Source organism: Pseudopipra pipra, chromosome 6, assembly GCF_036250125.1.
Source record: "Pseudopipra pipra isolate bDixPip1 chromosome 6, bDixPip1.hap1, whole genome shotgun sequence".
Taxonomy (NCBI): Eukaryota; Metazoa; Chordata; class Aves; order Passeriformes; family Pipridae; genus Pseudopipra; species Pseudopipra pipra.
In genome coordinates, this window is record NC_087554.1 from 366,538 (window position 1) to 385,721 (window position 19,184).

Genomic DNA, 19,184 nt, shown 5'->3' on the forward strand with positions numbered 1-19,184 from the left:
CGCTTCTTGGCGCCTTTCCGCCGCCGCCGCGCCGGGCCCGCGGCCGGGGCGGCCCCGCTGGGCCCCTCGGGGGTGGATCCCGATCCCGATCCCGATCCCGGGGTCCCGCCGTTCTCCCCCTCCATGGCCCACGTGCCCGCCGCGTCGCGGGGAGATGACGTAAGAGCGCGCTCGGGGCAGGAGAGCGAAGCCGCCGGGGCTCCCCGGCCGCCATGTTTGTATCGGGCAGCACCCGCGGCGCTGAGGGGGCGGCCGCCATGTTTGTGTGGGGCGGCCGCCATGTTTGTGTGGGGCAGCGCTGCCCATCACCGGGGGGACCCCCGGACCCCCCCCAAACCCACCCGGGGCGAGACCCCCCCGCACCCCGAGGGACCCCCGGAGACACGCGTGGGATGAGATGGTGGGAGAGGCCTTTATTTGGTGCACTGGGGCGGGCAAGGGAGGCTCCGAGGCTCCGGTACCGGTGACCCCCCTCGGGGATGCGGCACCTCCGGGGGGGGCTCCGGTGGTCCTTGGAGGGCGGGGGTGAGGGTTGTCCATCGCTACAGCGCCTGGGAAAGGAAAAACATGGAAAAGCAGCTTTTGGAAGCACAGAGACGTCTCCAAGGTGGCCCGAGGAGGAGGTGGGACCAGCATTCCAGGGATTCCCAAGGAATCTGGGGGTGCATCCCGATCCCCCCCTCACCATGTGGGTGTAGCTGTGCTGCCGGGCGGCCTCGTATCCGAACGCCAGGGCCGCCACGGCCACGCAGAATTCCAGGAGGCTGAGGAGCACGAAGGTGGAATCCAGCCCGTTGCTCAGGATCTGCCGGAATGGGGAGAGAGTGGGAAGGTCCTGGAGCAGCGCCGGGATCCTCCGCCCGACCGCGGGAGCAGGATGTTCTGGTCCTGAGCTGGACCCAGGAGCCTCGGACACCCCACCTGGAGACTCCATCCCAACCCAGCCGGGACCAGGAGCCTTGGACACCCCACCCGAGTGGGATCAGGAGGTTCCAACCCACCACCTGAGCGGGACCGGGATCCCTGGACACCCCACCTGGAGCCTTGGACACCCCACCTGGAGCCTTGGACACCCCACCCAAGTGGGATCAGGAGGTTCCAACCCACCACCTGAGCGGGACCGGGATCCCTGGACACCCCACCTGAGCAGGACTGGGAGGCTCGTCCCTCCCTCCCGGAGCCCCGTGCCCTTGGGCCGGCGTGGGTACCTTGCTGTGGTGGCTGAGGCACCATTCCGGCGGGATGTGGAGGGGCAGGCGGCGCTCGCAGCCGGGCGGGAGCCGCGTGATGGCCGTGCCGTGCACCGCGGTGGCCACCAGCGCCCCGAGGGCGACGCCCGCGTTGAGCACGCAGCAGGTCCGCACCTGTGGGGTCACCCGGGAAGGGGGACGAGGGATCTCCCGGAGCTTTCCGTCCCTGCCATCCCGGAGCGGTTCCCAAAGACCCTGAGGGTCGCCCGGACCTTCTGTCCCCCTCGTGCCAAAGTGATTTCCTGGAGGCTCCAAGGATGGCCTGGACCTGTTTTTTCCCCCCCTCATCCCACAGTGACTCCAAAAGGCCCAGAAGGTCTCCTGGACCTTTTGTCCCTCTAATCCCAGAGTGGCTCCAAAAGGCCTCGAGGGTCTCCTGGACCTGTATTCCCCCTCATCCCACAGTGACTCCACAAGGCCTCCTGGAGGCCCTGAACCCCATCCTGTGCTCCAGGTAGGAAGCGCTGGGCGCTTCCCTATGGGGAGACCTGCCTGGGGATCCCATGGGATGAATCCAGGCTGTGGAGGGATCCCAGCAGCTCCTGGAAGGGACATAAGGAATGGGGGGGGACACGTTATCCCAGTTATCCCTCCCAGCCTGGGTCTTACCAGCACGAGGTTGTCTCTCTTTTCACTTTCCACTAGCAAAGATCCTGAGACCAGGAGCTGCTCGGAAAACAGCGGGAATGGGGGAGTCAGGAAACAGGCACCACTCCCTGTCCCCCTTCCTGGTGGGAGTTGGGGTTCAGGGATGCACAAACACAGGCGAGAGGGGTCAGAGGAGACCTAGAGGCCAGGGAATATTGCCCCCAAACCTCTGGGATTCCCCGAGATTCCCAGGTGTTCATCCCAGCTTACCAGGACCCCGAGCCAGAAGAGGATCCCGCTGGCCACGGGCAGGGAAGGGTTTCCATGCTCCGACGCTGTCAGGATGATCCCGAATGAGATGTGGATGATCCCGGTGAAGATGTGGATGGTCTGGGGAAGGATGGGGGGAGAGGGATCCCAATCCCATTGTTTTGAGCTGTATCCCACCCCGGGAAGGGACTGGGGATGGGCGGAGCACCTCCAGCAGGACAATCCCCGTGGATCCCCGATCCCCAGGAATGCCGTGTCTCACCCCCAACACCTTGGGATGAGCCCTCCGGAAGCCTTGGACCGGGAGCGACGTCCTGGCGGGCGCAGCTTCCCCGGATCCCGACGCCAGCTGTGCCGCCCGCGGATCCGTGGCCGGGATCACCTCCGTGATGATCCTCACGCCGCCGGATTCCGTCACCGTGGTGGCCGCCATGGCCTGGGAAGGAGCCCGGGAAGCTCGAGGGACACCCAGGTATCCTCCTGTCCCTCCTCCTCCTCCCTCTGCTGTCCCAAAATCCCCGGGAGGGGCTGGGCAGGCAGGGCCGCGCTCCCACTGCCCTTTGCTCCCTGCGGGAAGCTCCGGCCTGGAATTCTCGTCAGGCCCCTCTTGCTCAACGGGGCGGCTTTGCCAATGGAGGCTCCCGAAATCCTGCACGGGGAGAGGGAATTTGGGAAGCCGAGGTGGATTGATTTTTTTGGCAGCTTAGGGAAGGGTCGGGTGTTTATCCCATGGGATGCTCCCGGAGGACACCCCCCTTTCCTGGCATTGAGTGAGTCCTTTCCATCCCAAATTGTGGGTGCTTTTCTCAGGAATCATCTCTGTGATTAGCCTGGCTCCTAATGAGATGCTAATTAGGGCCACTAATGAGCCAGCCAGTCCTACCCATTTCCCAGGAAAAACATGGATTGAGCCAGAGAACTTTTATAAACCCTGTTAAGTACTCAGGAAGTTCCTTTGTTTCCATTTTTGGGGGTTCTCCCTTCTCCATCCCTGTGGATTTGTTCCCAACAGGGGCACAGCTGGGAGGGATCCGGGGGGTTCCCAGCTGGCTCCAGAAAGGAGATCCCATTGTTTATGATGGGAAATGGGAGCTCAGGCTGGGAACGGAGCCACCACACATGGAGAGGGGATCCCAAGGGATTTGGAGGCCCCTTCTTCCCAGAAAACAGCCATGTCCTATTTGCCAGGAGGATTGGGATCCTCCCCAGGTTTCCTGGGTGTTCGGTGGGTACAGGGCAGGAATTTCTTGATGGAGCTTTTAGGAATTTTTAGGTCCGGGATTCCGGCATCTCCGAGCTTGGTTTGCCACCACCCGGGAAGGGGCAGGACCCTCCAGCTGAGGATTTCAGGAGCAGGTGGAGCAACTTCTGGGAGTGTTTTTTCCTTCCTTTTGGCCCTAGAGGGAGCTGAGAGGCCGGGTTTGGAAGCACAGCATTCCAGAGCTCGGGAGAGGCTTCCAGCCCTGGAGCCAGGTTGGATGGGGCTTGGAGCAAACCCGATCCAATGGAAGGTGTCCCTTCCCGTGGCAGGGCGTTGGAACTGGATGATCCTTAAGGTCCCTCCCAACCCAAACCATTGCAGGACTCAGTGAATGGGATACACCCCCAAACCCAGCCTGAATCAGATCCCAGAAAAGAGCTGGAACGACAGACCTGGAAAGCAAAGAGCAACGGAGTGACCCGCGTTTCCATCCCATCCGTGACCTTCCTCCATCCCACATCCCTGATGGAAGCACTTGGCCTCGTAAAGGGCCGCATCTGGCGGCACAGCTTTCCAGGAAAAACACGGACATGGACGAGATTCAACCCCTTCAGCGCAATCCTGGCGCCTCAGAGCCTCTAATTCCTGCTGCTCCCTCTCCCTCTCAACGCCCCAGTCCTAACAAAATCCCAGGGATTTCGTTCCAGGAACACTTGAGCCCCCCGTGGAAATGCTGGGATCCCCTCTTTATCCTCCAGCGTATCCAGGGCTCAAATTCCCAGCCAAAACCACCCTACACGGTGGATTTCCTTCCAAATCCTGCAGCATTCCTGCAATTCCAGCCTTTCAGCCGGAGACTGCCCTCGGCCCCCAGAACAACCCCTTTCCGAGCAAGTTATCCATGGAAAAAGGGCTTTTCCCCTCCCAAAATAAACCCAGGTCCAGCCTGGAGCCCAAGGAAGGATGTCAGGATTTGTCCTGGGAGCGGATTCCGGAGGAGGTGAAGCTTTGAAGCCGATGCAGGGAAGCAGTGGAGTTTTCCAGCCCTTTATTTGCAGGAATTCCGAGCTTTGTTGATATATACAGTACATTTCTTGGATTTTAATGTTAATTGTCCTGTTCTCCAGGGGAAATTATGGATGGGGGAAGCCTGGCTGGATGCTCAGACTCAGGAGGGATCAGCAAGACCCCCCCCCCAAGTCCCTTCCCACCGGGATAAATTTACAAGCCCGGTGGAACCAAAAATCCCTTTTCCAACCCAAAAAGCTGTGGGTTTTTTTCCAAAGAAAACAGATTGTGACGGAGAAATTCCTTCCAGAGAAGGTTGCTGCTTCCTGGGACAAACTTTATATCCCCATAAAAATACCAAAAGTCAACATTTTGCTTTGCTTCCAGGTGTTCCTGCTTCCCACGGGGCTGTTTCCATGGCGATTCTGGAAGGAAAGTCCTGTTTCCTGGGATGAATCGCAGGATTTTTTTTGGCTTTTATCCACGTGGCATTCCCAGGAATCACAGCACAGGTGCCACTGTGAACACACCAGGTATGTCATCCCAGGAATGTCACCTGTGTTGTCCCCACAATTCCCTGGAGGAGCCTCCTCCGAGGGTGTTAAACCCCGCTGTATCCGTCCCGGATTAGGGAATCCGGAGCTGGGAGCGGGAGGGAGGGTTGGGGTTATCCCTACCCTGGCGTTTGGGACACCGGGACATCGCTCCCAAACCCTGTCCCAGATGTGTCTGTCACCCCCTCACGTGACATTCCAGCCTTTGATCCGCTTGCTCCCAGTAAAACTCCAGATCCTGCGGAAAAGCTCTGGCGCATCTCCAAGGTTTCCCTGGCACCGGCTCCCGCTGGCAATCCTGGAATGGTTTGGGTGGGAAGGGACCTTAAATCCCACCTCTTTCCCACCCTGACACCTTCCACTATCCCAGGTTGCTCCAGCCTGGCCTTGGACACTTCCAGGGATGGGGCAGCCACAGCTTCCCTGGAAAATCCGTTCCAGGGCCTCACCAGCCTCACAGGGAAGAATTTCTTCCCAATATTCCCACCCTCTGGCAGTGGGAAGCCATTCCCAATGCCCTGTCACTCCATCCCTTTTCCAAAGTCCCTCTCCAGCTCTCTTGGAGCTGCTTTAGGCACTGGAAAGTGCTCCAAGGTCTCCCTGGATCCTTCTGTTTTCCAGGGAACACAGAGCCATTGGGACCCCCCCAGCCCATCTCCGGCTGCTCCCCAGCTCCTCCATGGAGTTTTGCCTTTCCTTAGGGATCTCCCGGGTGGAAAGCCCATGGATGCAGCCTGGGAGCAGCCCTCAGCCTTTATTATCCCTTTATTATCCCGCTTATCCATGTCCACGAGGATACGGAGCAGGGGGTGGCACCATCACCATGAGGGACACTCATGGAGCTCGGGATCAAATCCATAAGGAAAACTGCCCACTCCCCCCCCTCCAGGGCTGCAAATTCCCACCTAAAAATAGAGATATATTAACCCCCCCCACGTTTCCATGGAACTTTAAACACTTACTCCAGCATTTTCAGGGACAGCTGCACCTGAACACCGGGATACTCTGGGAAAACTGACTCTGATCCCGAGGAGGGAGAGGACGATTCCCAGCCTCTTTCCTGGGAAGCTGCCGCCCTGGGAAAACACAGATGGATCCACCAGCTTGGCTGAAGGTTGGAATGGCTTCCTGGTGGTCCCTGTGGAGCTGGGAGAAGCTGGGATGCTCCGGAGCAGTAATGGATTGTGGACACGGGGGTGAGTAGACACAGCCTGCTCATCCCATTCCCAAAATCCCTGGGGCTTTTCCTACTGATCAGGCTCATTATTTTTTCAGAGCTGGGCCCAGAAATAACCGACAGGGAGTGAATAATCCATGAGGCTTTGGCTGAGCAGCCGGAGCGTCGGGGAGGGTGGGAAAAACAAGGAAAACACCCGAAAACCAAAGGGAATGTTGGAGGAGGACATCACTGATCCCGCTCCGGGGAGATTTGGGATGGATCCTGCTCCCAAAAGTAAGGGAATCCCCCCCACAGGGCACTGAGAAGTCACGGGGATGCTCCCACCCCTTGGAAAATTGGCACTGGGGTCTCCATCCTGGCTTTCCAGGAGTTTGGGATGCTCCTTAAGTGACTCGATGCCACTGGGATGCTCGTTAGGTCCCCAGGCATCCCGGTGGGTGCGGGATAATTAAGGGTGGATCCGTAACGAGCTCGTCAGGAGCCGACAAAATGATCCCGGGTCCCTTTGGCTCCGATTCCCGACCCCAAACCCGAGGGGTCTCGGAGGGGTCGCAGCCCCTCGGATCCCTCCGCTCCATTCCCGCCGCACGGAATTGTGGGAACGGGGAGCACACGGCGCCGGTGTCCCCGTGTCACCCCGAGGAGCAGCTCAAGCCCCGGGGGCAGCTTCTCCAGCGGCGGAAAAAGCGGGATGTGCTGGGATGTGCTGGCGTCACCGCCGGCTGCTCCGGCTGCTCCGGCCCGGCTAAAAATAGCGGAGCCGGAGCGTGGGAGAGGGGGGGTCTGGGGGCAGAATTCCATGGAGAGAGGGGTTTATGGAGGCAGAATTCCCTCAGGATGAGGTGCCAGGGGGTTAGGGGGAGTGGGATTCCCTCGGGAGAAAGAGCAGGTCCTGGGAGTTAAGGGGGGGGAGAATTCCCTTGGGAGCAACTACTAGGGGTTCAGGGGGGACAGAATTCCACTGGGAGAGGGAAGAGGTAGCAGGAGTTTAGGGAGGCAGAATTCCCCCAGGAGTGCAGGTACCCAGGTTTAGGGGGTGGAATTCCATGAAGAGAGGGCATTAGGGGGGCAGAATTCCCTCAGGATCAGGTACCAGGGGCTTGAGGGGTGGAATTCCTTCAGGGGACCAGGTATGGGGGGGTGAGAGGGGTGGAATTCCCTCAGGAGAGGGGATTAGTGGGGCAGAATTCCCTCAGGAGACCAGGCACTGGGGATTTAGGGAGGCAAAAATCCCTCGGGATCAGGTGCCAGGGGTTTGGGGGGAATGGAGAGATTTGCCTCAGGAGAGAGGGGTATGAGGGACTTAAAGGGACAGAATTCCCTCGGGAGCAGGCACTGGGGGTTTAGGGGAAGAAGAATCCCTCAGGAGCAGGTGCCAGGGGTTAAGGGGGATGGAATTACCTCAGGAGAGAAGGCACTGGAGGTTCACGGGGACAAAAATCCCTTGGGAGCAGGTGCCAGGGGTTTAAGGGGATGGAACAAATCCCAGGAGAGAACAAATCCCTGGGGTTTGGAGCAGGGCAGGATTCCCTTGGGAAACAGAACAGGTAGCAGGGGCTTAGGGGGACAGAATTCCCGTGGGAGAGAGCAGGTACCCCTAAACCAGGCGGGATGAGCCCTTTTCCTGACGGAGAGCAGGTCTGGGGGGGTATGAAATTGTAACTCCCACGCTGAAAATTCCCGAATTCAGGAGCCACGAGCCCGGACCGAGCGTTTATTCCCAAGATAAAACCAAGCCAACGCGGGACGAGCCGAGGTAGATCCACACATCGGGATCGCTCTGAGCCACCAGAACCCCAGGAAGTCCTGAATCCTGACACGAGTGAATCCCAGAATCCCACCGGGGATTTACGGGCGGGAATTCCGCAAGAGTCCCGCACGGAGAAGCCCCTTCCCCAAGCAGCCAGCAAGGAATGCCCCTCAGACCAGGCACGGGGGCAGATGGATGGGCAGGAGAGTGGGAATTTGGGGGGGGGGGGGCTCGCTGGCTTTTGGAGGGGTGGGACCAGCGTATCCCAGCAGGAAGACGATGCCGTAGCCCTGGATTTGGGAGCGATGGAGGCAGGATCCCATTCCGGTGTCAGACTTCAGGAGCAGCCAGCTGGAAGGAGAGCGAGCTTTGGGAAGGGGGAAGGATTTGGGGCGACCCCTCAGCGGGATTTTGGGATCCCATTCCTGGAGCAGAGAGGTGGATGCTCCGGGATGCTCTCTGGGAATGGGGTGTTTTCCCAGGGCAGCGGGATGGGGTCTGTCACGCAGGAAGGGATGGGATGCTGCTCCGGGGTGGGGAGGGCCATCCCAATCCCGACTGCGCTCCTATCCCAGATGTTCCTCGGGATGGGGAATCACCTCGGTGTAGCTGGGTGGCTGCGGCAGCTCCGCCGGCGGCACGGCCAGGTCCACACGGGTGGCACTGGGGACGATCAGCATGGACTGGGAGAAACCAGGATCATGGGATACGCCAGGATAACAGGGAAGAGCTTCGGGGGGGGGTCCATCCCAGCCTCCCCCCCCCATCCCATTCCTTACCTCGTTGGAGCTGAGCCGGGTGGCCCGGCACCAGAAGTTGGCGGTGGCCACGGCGATGCAGAATTCCAGGACGGTGAAGATGAGGAGCACGATGGAAATCCCGTTCCCTGCGAGCTCCAGGGTGGGGGGGAAAACCCCGTCAGCACCTCCCCGGGAAGCGCCCAGGAGGAGGAATCCCACCCCACGCCGCGCTTCAGGGCTCCCCCCTCCTCTCCCGCCGCACTCCCGGCTCCGTGAGCGCTCCGAGCCCGCCATCCCGCCGTTTTTCCGGCTCGCGGATGCTTCCAAAGGGTGAGTCATCTCCCGAGGGACCGACCTGAAATAGGTCAACGCCGGCAGACGCGCCGAACCCCCACCCCGAAAGCGCCTTTGGCGGGGGTCACGACGCCCCTCTGAGGGGTGGGGGGCACGCCGGGGGGGTTCTCCCGGGGGCGGGGATTCCCGAAAGCGGGATTACCAGGACGAGGTACCCGGGGTAGTCGAGGCTGGAGTGGTAGAGCACGTTGAGGTTGAGGTCGATGATGAAGGCCACGATGCCCAGCAGGGCGAAGATGGCGCTGATGACGTTCATGGTCTGGCTGCCCTTCACCTGCGGGCACCGGGGGCTCTCAGGGGCCCGGGGGGGGGGATCAGGGGGGCGGGAGACCCCCCCAGAGATCCAGGAGGGACGTCCCGGCCCATTCCCAGCGGCACTCACCGCGCATTCCGTGGGGCTCTTCTCGGCGCCGATGGAGAGGCAGCCGGAGATGATGAACTGAGGGGGGGGGACAGGGGGGTCAGGGGCACCCCCAGAGCTGCCCAGGACACCCCCCTGGGTTGGGAGTTGGGGGGGCAGAATTCCCTGTGCCCAGGGATGGAGTGGCTGGGAGCCACGGGAGCCCAGGGGGGATCATTCCTGGTGGGATTCCCTCCCCAGGTGGGCATCGTTCCCTGGTGGGTGTCCTTCCTTCCCAGGGAGTATCCTTCTCTGATGGGATTCCCTTCCTGATGGGCATCATTCCCTGGCAGGATTCTGTTCCTTGTGGGCATCATTCCCTGCTGGGCATCGCTCCTGGTGGGCATCCTTCCCCGTGGGCTTCCCGTCCCTGTGGACATCATTCCCTGGCAGGATTCTCTTCCTCGTGGACATCATTCCCTGGTACCCATCCTTCCCTGGTGGGGTTCCCTTCCTAGTGGGCATCATTCCTGGTGGGCATCTTTCCTGGTAGGTATCCCTCTCTGGCGGGATTCCCTTCCCTGTGGGCATCGCTCCCTGGTGGGCAAACTTTTCCAGAGGACACCCCTCCTGGAGGGTGGGCACTCCTTCCCCTCTGGGCATCCTTTCCCCGCGGGATCCCTTCCCGGCAGGAGCGTTCCCGCTGCCCCGCGCTCACCGACACGCCGCCCAGGAACGGGATCTCTCCGATGACGAACACCGAGGTGTAGAGGTGGGTGAGCGTGGTCAGGACGATCCCGAAGCCGATGTGCAGGAATCCCGTCATGATCTGGATGGTCTGCGGGGACCGGGGTGGACGGGAATGAGGTCAACTCACCACCGCCCCCCTCCCTCCAGTGCCGCGCCGGCCGCGGGGGCTCCTCGATCCCGCAGCATCCCCCGAGGGATCGGCGGGAGGACGGGAATCCCCTGGGAACGGGGTGAGGGGGGTTTTTCCAGGGGTTCCTCGTCCCGAGCCCCCCCCCCCCCGCGCCCCCCCAAATCTCACCCCCATGACGCGGTTCTTGCCCTTGGAGAGGGTCTCCGCCGTGTACATGACGGCGCGGTTGCCCAGCCGGAGGCTCCCCATGCCCTGCATGGAGAGATCGGGGGGCGCCGGGACCCCCCGGAGCAGCCCCGCTCCCACCGGGGCCGCCCCCGCCACACCCCGCCCGCCACACCCCGCCCCGCCCGCCGCCCATTGGCCGGGCGCCGTGACGTCAGCGGCTGCATCACACCCCCCCCGGGCACCGCCCGACCCCAAAACCCCCCCAAAAATCACCCCTAAAGGGGGAGGGGGGGGTGGAAAGTGGAACATCCCGGCTGCGGGGGGTGGGGGGAGATGCTCCGTGGGGCAGGGAAGATGGGAGACCCCCCCCGTGTGGGGCGGGGGGAGACGCTTTGTGGGGTCCCCTGGCTGCGTGGGGCGGGGGGAGATGCCCCGGGGGACTGTGTGGGGCGGGGGGAGATGTTCGCCGGGGCTGGGAAGATGCCCCATGGAGCATTTCCCCCACCTCCCCGCGGTGGGCAGGAGGCGGGGGAAATGCTCCGTGGGGCACCCCGGCCGCGTGGGGCACGGGGAGTTGCTCCGTGGGGCAGGGGGGGAGATGCTCCGTGGGGCGATGTCCAACGTCGCAGCCCCCCCCGGGGAAAGGTGCTCATTCCCAAGCCAAGGGAGGGGGGGAAAAGAGGGTTCTGGGGACACAGAACCCCTCCAACCCACTCCCCTCCAGCTCTGTGTCCCCCCATCTCTCCCACCCCCTTCCAGCTCCAGGCCGTGTTTACAGGAGCTCAGAAAAAAAGGGGAAAAAAAAAATAAAAAGAGAGAAAGGAAAAAAAAAAAAAAAGCCGCGCCGCGAATTCCTGGAAGAATAAATCCATCAAGGGCCATTAGAGCTCCTGCGGCTCCTCCCGGCGGAGCGGGTGAGTTGGGGGAAGGAGGGGGGGACCGGGGGGGGCTGCGGGGGACACGGGGCACTACCCAGGCACCATTCCCCCTGGATGTCCTTGGCGCCCCTTCCCCAGACAGGGATGGTCCAGAATATCCTCCTTGGATCTGCTCCCTGGAGCAGGAGGGAAGGGGAGATGGGACCCCCCCACACTCATCCCAGCCACTGCCCCCTGTGCTGGCTTTGCCCCCAGGGTTTTGCCCCCCGTTTTTAGGGTGTCCAGCCCTGAGAAGGAGCCAGGAGAAACCCCAAATCCAAGAATTAATGCCCTGGGAACGAGGGGGGTACAAGATACTCTCCCGTATCCCAAAATCCCGGCACCCAGGACTCCATGGTGACAGGCACAGCTCGTGTCCCCCAGGTGAGACAGTGGCACAGGGGCCTCTGATCCATGTCCCTCTGATCCATGTCCCCCCCAGCCCCGGGACCTGCCCTGCCGAGCCCAAGCAGCTTTGGGAATGGGGGAGCAGTGCCCCTATTCCAGCCCATACCCCCCCCACATCCCGGAGCTGAGGTGCCCACGAGGAACCTCAGCCCTGCCCTTCTCCCCAAATTATCCCACAGCTCCCAGCACCCGCCAGAGCACCCCAGGGAGCCCGGTGGGACTTTTTGGGGCCCACGGTGGCAGTGGGGACGTGTCACAGCCCCCCACCCCCGAGCACCCCCGGGGCATCCACAGGATCCACGGTCGCCTCGGGCAGTTCCGCACGTTTATTCCCGAAACAGGGATGCTCACGCAGCGACGGGCTCGGCGGGAGCAGGGGGGCTCCCGGGGGTCACCACGGGTACCTGAGGACCCTCAGGCCCCCCCCTCCCCCGGATCCATGGGGGGCTCACACCCACCTGAGTCCCTCTGGTCCCCCCGCAGCACAGGCACCGAGGGGCGGGCAGGGGGGGCCGGGGTGGGCTCCCGAGGGGCTGGGGACGGGCTGGGACGAGCCGAGAGCAGCCCCAGGTGGACACCGGCTTCTCCCAGGAGCCCTGCGGGGAGGATGGATTCATGGAGCGCTGGAATCGTCCCCGCGGGGCTCAGGGAGCCCGCCGGGGGGGGGGGGGGGTCTTATCTCACCTCCACCAGCCAGACGCCGACGCCTCCCACAGCCTTTTGGGGACCCGCAGCACGAACAGTCGAATCCAGTGAATCCAGCATCCAGGGAATGCCAGGCAGATGCCTCCCGGTCGCTGGAACAGGCTTTTCCAGAGAGGCTTCCAGCCCCTGGAGCCACAGCCCGCAGGTGACAGCGGAGGGAGACCTGCCGGGGCAAACATCCTCGTGGATTCTCCACCAGGCTCTGGAGGGGTCACCCCGTGCCCCCAGCCCCCCCCGCTGGCACGGACCTGGCTGCCGGAGAGGTTTGGGAAGAGGAGAGTGTCCAGCTGGAAGCGGAGGGAGTGGTTTCCACGCCGCGGGAGGAAGCGGGAGCAGCCGAGCCGCCCATCCAGGAGGCACCTGCCAGGTGGGACACGGGGCGAGCTGGGCACTGCCACCCCTTCCCCAGAGGGTCGTCCCCCACCCCATTCCAGCCGCGGAGCTCCCCCGTGGTCACCGATGACCCGGAATTCCGGCCGTTTGGAAACGCCTGGAGCGGCCACGAGCTGGTCCATGAACACCCTCAGGGGCTCCCGGGGGTCGGTGCCCACGGACGCCTGGACGTTTATCAGCTCCCCCAGGGAATAGGAGGGGTGGGACGGGCGGGAGGAGCAGGAACCTGGAAGGGGGTGCCCCGAGGGTCACAGGGGGTCCCGCCCTGCGGGGTGAGGGGGTCCAGGGCTCCTCCGCTCACGGTCAAACATGGCCAGGGCGACTGTGGAGCTGAAGGAGATCCAGGTGGGATGGATGGGAATGGATGAAGTGATGCCTGTCCTGTGCCACAGAGGATCCTTGAGTGAGGGCACGGAGGGCACCCCTGCACCCCATCCTGATACAGACAACCCCACACCCTCCCTCCCAGATCCCTCCCGGATGGATCCCACGGCAGGCTCACGTGGGACTCAGAGCCCTGGCTCCCAAGGGTCTCCGCTGGGGAATCCTGGGCTCCTGGGGGGGTTCTCCCCACTCACCTGGGGTAGTTACACTCCACAGGGAGGGAGAAGGGTCTGGCACAAGCCATAGGCCCCCTGGACAAGGAGTGGGAGTGGAGGGTGTTCCCGTAGCGGATTCTGTCCGGGAGGAGCTGTGGGAAGGAGTGGGTTTGGGGCTGGATTTGGGGCTGGGGGTTTCCCCCTCACCCCAGCCCCCAGGAATGCCCAGGCCAGGGTTCAGGTGACCCCTCACTCAGCAGGGCTCTCAGAATGGCCGGGATGGGGGTTTGGGGGGACCCTCCATGCCAGTCCCACCTGGTTTCCTTCCCCGCCCCAAGCCCTGGCAGGGTCCCCTCATTCCCACCCCATGCCCGTTTCCATCAGGGACATGTGTCCCCGTTTCTCACCTCCAGGGTGGTCCCACAGCCCAGGAGTGGGTGCTCCAGCCGGAATCCATCCCTGTCAGCCCTGGTGACTCCACATCCAGGGCCCAGGATCAGCTCCCCAGCGGCCACACGGCTCCCCAGGACACGGAGCAGGACCGTCACCGAGAGCCACGAGGGGCCACACGTGACAGAGACTGGCAGGTGAGCGGGAGGAGGAGTGAGACAGGGATTTGGGAACCCCAGGATGCACCAGGATGAGCTCGAGGCTCAGCTGGACCTCAAATCCCTGCAGTGATCCTTTAGGGAGTGGCCCCAGGCACTGAGGCCGTGGTCCCTCTCACCCTGCCCAGGGCAAGGGGACCCAACCTTTCCCTGTCCCCAGACCCCTCCTTTCCCAGGCCATGCTGAGCCCAGGCCATGGCTGCAAGGAAGAGCACAAACCACCCTCCCCTGGGAGCATCCATTGGGATAATGGAGATGGAGGGATTACTCCCACTGGTGGCTTTTTTTAACCCCCATGGAAGGGGTGGTGGCCATGGGTCTCCAGGGGGAAGCTGGGTATTCCCACGCCCCCCTGCACACACATGGGGCTCATTTTCAGACCTTCCTCCTTCCAGGGAAAACCAAGGGGCTTGGGCACTTGTCCTCAATCCAGCCCTGCTCCTGGTCCCCACCCCTGTCCCTGTTCCAGCCCTGTCCCAGTGGAAAGCATGGATTGTCCCTTGGGACACCGCCTAGTCCTTGAGGAGGGAAACCAAACCACAGCATTCCCACCCTGAATCCAAACCCAGCTGCTGGGGAGGAAGGAACCCTATCCCAATAACCCCAGCGCAGTGGGAACACTCAGGCAGCTCTTTGGGGAAAACCCTTATTTATTTCAAACACAGGATCTGCAGGAGTATCTGCACTGCCAAGAGAAACTTCCTCCTGAAATTTGACAGCCAGCTTGGGAAAGCTCCCTGGAGATGGGGGAATTCCAGATCCCTTTGCTGCTGGAGGATCTTCTCCGACACCGAGCCCGGGCTGTTCCCAGTTGGCACCACCGCAGCGTCCCGGGATCCTTGGACTGGGCACTGGTGGCTCCAGGGCTCTTCCTGCTGTGCCACTTCTTCCTGGGAACTCTTCACTGGAGTGGGCTGGGCTCCCAGTTTGACTTCCAGGTTCTTCCTGGCCACGTGCATCCTCAGGGACGAGCGTGTCCTGCTGATTCCCGCTGCTCCGAGGGAGCAGGGAGAGCTGTCCACGGCGTCTTCTCCGTCTGGGGCCCGCCAGGAATCGCTCAGGCTCTTGGAGAGGGAGAGGCTTTCGGAAGGAGTGAGGCTGCCAGAGGAATGGAGGCTCTCTGAGGGCAGGGGTGACCCTTCCTGCCGTTCCACCCGCTCCTGGGGACACGTGAGGCTCTTGGGGGGCTGGGATGACCCTTCCTGCCGCTCCACCCGCTCCTGGGAGCGCACCACTGGGATGGGCCAGGCTCCCATTTTGACTTCCAGGCTTTTCCTGGCCACGTGCACCCTCAGGGACGAGCTGGCCTTGCTCATTCCTGCGTCTCCCAGGGAGTAGGGAGAGCTGTCCACGGGGCCTTTCCCGTCTGGAATCCAGCAGGAATCACCGAGGCAGCAGTACAGGTGGCCTCGCTCCACCAGCTTCTCCAGGTCCTCCCACAGCACCTGCCACGCCAGGGAAACCCTCGGGAAGGACCTCCCGTTCCCGGCACACACGGACACCAGCAGGTCCTGCAGCTCCTGGGCCGCCGTGGCACAGGGGGAGCAGCCGGGGCCGCATCCGCACGGCATGGAGCCCACGGGAGCCTCCGGAACAGCGGGAGCCATGGGGGAACTGGGAGCAGCTGGAGCCACTCGGCTGCTCCGGGAGCCCGGCAGGACGCTGCTCATGGCTCCCCCCATCCCGTTGGGGGGATATCCCATATCCCTGGGAGCTGGGTGGGGGTGGCTCCTGGTGTTGCCCGGCGACGGCGCGCTGATGTCACAGCCCTGCTTGTGATGTCACAGCCCCAGGTCACCCCAGGGCTGGGGGGGGGGGAAAGGGGCTTCTGGTGGGCAATGGAGGCCCCTGTGGAGCAGAAGAGGTGGAAGATTCCCAGCCAAGAAAACACAGAGATGAGGAGGAGGAGGAGGAGGATGGTGTCACCTTCTGGAAAACATGGATTATCGTGGAAAACATGGATTGTCCCATAGGACACTGTGGAGTCCTTGAGGAGGGCAAGCCCTGCTCGGCAACCACCAAACCATCCCTGTGTGATCCACAGCATTTCCATCCCGAGTTCCTGAATCCGAACCCAGCTACTGGGAATAAAATGGAACTTTATCCTAGTCAAACCACTCCGGGCTTTTATTATCCCGACAAAAGCAGTTTGTCGCCCAGCACAAAGACTGGAAGCCACTTCTATCACCTCCCGAGGCCGCTGAGGGATTCCGGGACCCCCCCGGAGGAGAACCCCAAGGTCGGTCCCCCCTTCCCGGTGAGCGCGGGGGGGAAGTGGGATGCGGCGGAACTAATATCGCGGGCGCGTTTCCCAGCCGGGCCGTGCACGGGGGGGGGGGCGGGTTTGCGGACGGACCGATGGCGGCTCCTGTGCGGCACTTCCGGCGATGTGGCGATGGCGGCTCCCGGGGCTGCTCCGGGCCGGGCCAGGTCGGGGGGGCTCGGGCCGCGCTCCCAGGGGTCTCCGGCTGCCCGGGGGGGGCTCGGGCGGCCGGGGCGGCCCGGCGGGGACTCGGGCGGGGCGTGGAGGGGGTGACCCCGGGCCCGGACACCGTGAAGGGCGCCGGGCCCCGCCATGACGCCCCGCTGTGCCCCGCAGGTCCCGGCGGAGCGGCGATGCCCCGCGCGGGGCTCAAGAAGTGGGTGCTGCCGCCGGATTACAGCGGTGAGTACGGCGGCGACGGGAGGCGCGGGGCTCCGCCCGCGGCCTTGCCCGGGATCCTCATCCCGGCGTCGTCCCGGCAGGAATCACCTTCCCGGAGAAGCCGAAGCTGAAGTTCATGGACAAGGTGCCGGCCGTGCCCAAGGTCCGGCGGGAGCCGCGGATGCTCCGTGACATCCGCGGGCCGTCCCGGGAGGCCACCGACTTCATCCAGGGGCAGTACGGGATCCTGGTGAGCGCCGAAGGGAGCCGGGGGGGGAATTCCAGAGGCTGGGATTGGAGCGGGAGTGGGAACCCCCAGGGTGGAGACCCCCCGTGCTGCTGAGCCCTCCCAAAACGGCCAGGAACTGGAGGGAATTGGTGCCAGAGTGGCTCTGGAAAACTGATTTGCCTCTGTGGGAACACCCCAGCATTCCCGGGAAGGGGCTCAGGAGTGTGACTCGCAGGTTAAGTGTTCCCAGGCAGGACATGGGACCCTTGTCCTTGTCCCTGGGTAGAACACAGGACCCTTTGTCCCTGTGCCATGTCCCTGTTCCCAGGCAAGACACAGTTCCCTCTGTCCTACCCCTTATCCCTGAGTTATCCCACTCTATCCCTATATCCCTGAGTTATCCTGCCCTGGGTAGGACACAGTTCCCTCTGTCCCATCCCCATATCCCTGAGTTGTCCCACGCCACATCCCAAGTTATCCCCCCATATCCTTGAGTTATCCCGCCCCATATCCTGGGTTATCCCCCCCATATCTCGGGTTATCCCACTCCATATACCAAGTTATCCCACCCCATATCCCTGATTTATCCCACCCCTAATCCTTGAGTTATCACACCCTGTATCCCAAGTTATCCCCCCCCATATCCTGAGTTATTTCCCCCAGATCCCAGATTATCCCCCCCCATCCTGGGTTATCCCCCCCTATTCTGGGTTATCCCCCCCATATCCCAAGCTATCCCACCCTTTATCCTTGAGCTATTCCACCCCATATCCCAGGTTATCCTACCCCATATGCTGGGTTATCCCACCCCATATCCCGAGTTATCCCCCCATATCCCGAGTTATTCCTCCCATATCCTGAGTTATCCCACCCCTTATCCTTGAGTTACCACACCCCATATCCTGAGTTATCCCCCCCATATCCTGAGTTATTCCCCCCTATCCCAGATTATCCACCCCCATATCCCGAGTTATCCCCCCATATCCTGAGTTATCCCCCCCATATCCCGAGTTATCCCCCCCATATCCTGAGTTATCCCCCCCATCCTGGGTTATCCCCCCATCCTGGGTTATCCCCCCCTATCCCGGATTATCCACCCCCATATCCCGAGTTATCCCCCCCATATCCCGAGTTATCCCCCCCATATCCCGAGTTATCCCCCCCATCCTGGGTTATCCCCCCCATCCTGGGTTATCCCCCCCCATCCTGGGTTATCCCCCCTCATATCCCAAATTATCCCACCCCTTATCCTTGAGCTATTCCACCCCATATCCCAGGTTATCCCCCCCATATTCCTAGTTATCCCCCCCCCATCCCAGTTTATCCCCCCCATCCCGGTCTCTCCCTGTTTCCCTGCAGGCTCTGGGCGGGGGGTACCTGCACTGGGGGCACTTTGAGATGATCCGCCTGACCATCGGGCGCCACCTGGACCCCAGGTCCATGTTCGCCGTGTGGCGCGTGCCCGCCCCGTACAAGCCGGTGACCCGGAAGAGCCTGGGCCACCGGATGGGCGGCGGGAAGGGCCCCATCGACCACTACGTGACGGCCGTGCGCAGCGGCCGGCTCGTCGTCGAGGTGGGCGGCCGCTGCCACTTCGGCCAGGTCCGGCCCTTCCTCGCCCAGGTGGCCCAGAAGCTGCCCTTCCCGGCCGTGCCCGTGAGCCGGGAGAGCCTGCAGGAGATGCGGCGGGAGGAGGAGGAGAAGAGGCTCAACAACCAGAACCCCTGGACTTTCGAGCGCGTGGTCACCTCCAACATGCTGGGCATGAGGAAGTACCTGAGCCCCTACGACCTGCGGCTCCAGGGCCGCTACTGGGGCAAGTTCTTCCTCAGGCACAGGGTGTGAGGGGCGCGGGCGGCGTTCCCACGGGATTAAAGCGGCGTTTGGAGGTGGGAATGCCGGGCTGGGAGCGTCCCGGGGGGACACGGGGGGCGGAGGCGCCCGGCTGAGCTCATGGAGGTGGGATTGTGGAGCTGGGAGCATCCTGGGGGATTTGAGGAGTGAGGCTCTTTGCCCTGGAATCGTGGAGCTGAGGGATACGTGGATCCAGGCTGAGGATGGACGAGCTCTTCATCCTGAAGTGGGTTTGGGAGCTGGGAGCATCCCGGGGGATCCACGGATCGGGGTTTGAGGCGTGAGGCTCTTTGTCCTGAGCTGGAATCGTGGAGCTGAGGGATACGTGGATCCAGGCTGAGGATGGACAAGCTCTTTATCCTGAAGTGGGTCTGGGAGTCAGGAGCATCCCAGGGAATAAATGGATCAGGGTTTGAGGCACGAGGCAGAGCGTGGGTGAGCTCTATCCTGAAGTGGGTTTTGGAGCTGGAAACGTAGGACTGGGAGCATCCTGGGGCATAAATGAATCAGGGATTGAGCCACAAGGCAGAGTGTGGGTGAATTCTTTATCCTGAAGGGGGTTATGGAGTTGGGAGCATCCTGGGGGATAAATGGATGCCTGGGG

The 19,184-nt window shown here is 62.5% G+C and overlaps 2 protein-coding genes, 1 long non-coding RNA gene and 1 pseudogene across 4 annotated transcripts; 2 read left to right on the top strand and 2 right to left on the bottom strand.

Annotated features, from left to right (window-relative positions):
* The first annotated feature begins 1,628 nt into the window (after positions 1-1,628).
* LOC135416662 (uncharacterized) lies at positions 1,629-7,813 on the top strand. Its single transcript, XR_010431659.1, has 5 exons — positions 1,629-1,704; positions 2,355-2,580; positions 4,705-4,850; positions 5,848-6,067; positions 7,742-7,813. It is a non-coding gene; the product is annotated as an uncharacterized LOC135416662 (long non-coding RNA).
* LOC135416603 (membrane-spanning 4-domains subfamily A member 12-like) lies at positions 7,737-10,657 on the bottom strand. Of its 2 annotated transcripts, XM_064659873.1 has the most exons (7): positions 10,284-10,463; positions 9,954-10,073; positions 9,278-9,334; positions 9,038-9,169; positions 8,581-8,694; positions 8,401-8,484; positions 7,737-8,152 (listed from the first exon to the last, which is right to left on the bottom strand). In XM_064659873.1, exons 1-7 carry the CDS (start codon positions 10,371-10,373, stop codon positions 8,132-8,134), a joined length of 618 nt encoding a protein of 205 aa, XP_064515943.1. In that variant the 5' UTR covers positions 10,374-10,463; the 3' UTR covers positions 7,737-8,131. The 2 variants fall into 2 exon arrangements, with proteins under 2 accessions (XP_064515943.1, XP_064515944.1); XM_064659874.1 differs by lacking the exon at positions 8,401-8,484 and having other exon boundaries at positions 10,284-10,657.
* Positions 10,658-11,919: 1,262 nt separating this feature from the next.
* LOC135416538 (uncharacterized) lies at positions 11,920-15,535 on the bottom strand (annotated as a pseudogene).
* Positions 15,536-16,196: 661 nt separating this feature from the next.
* MRPL16 (mitochondrial ribosomal protein L16) lies at positions 16,197-19,104 on the top strand. Its single transcript, XM_064659937.1, is given in 5 exon segments — positions 16,197-16,230; positions 16,233-16,283; positions 16,453-16,518; positions 16,599-16,747; positions 18,086-19,104. Coding segments are annotated over 5 exon segments (771 nt in total). The 5' UTR covers positions 16,197-16,211; the 3' UTR covers positions 18,572-19,104.
* The last annotated feature ends 80 nt before the right edge of the window (positions 19,105-19,184 follow it).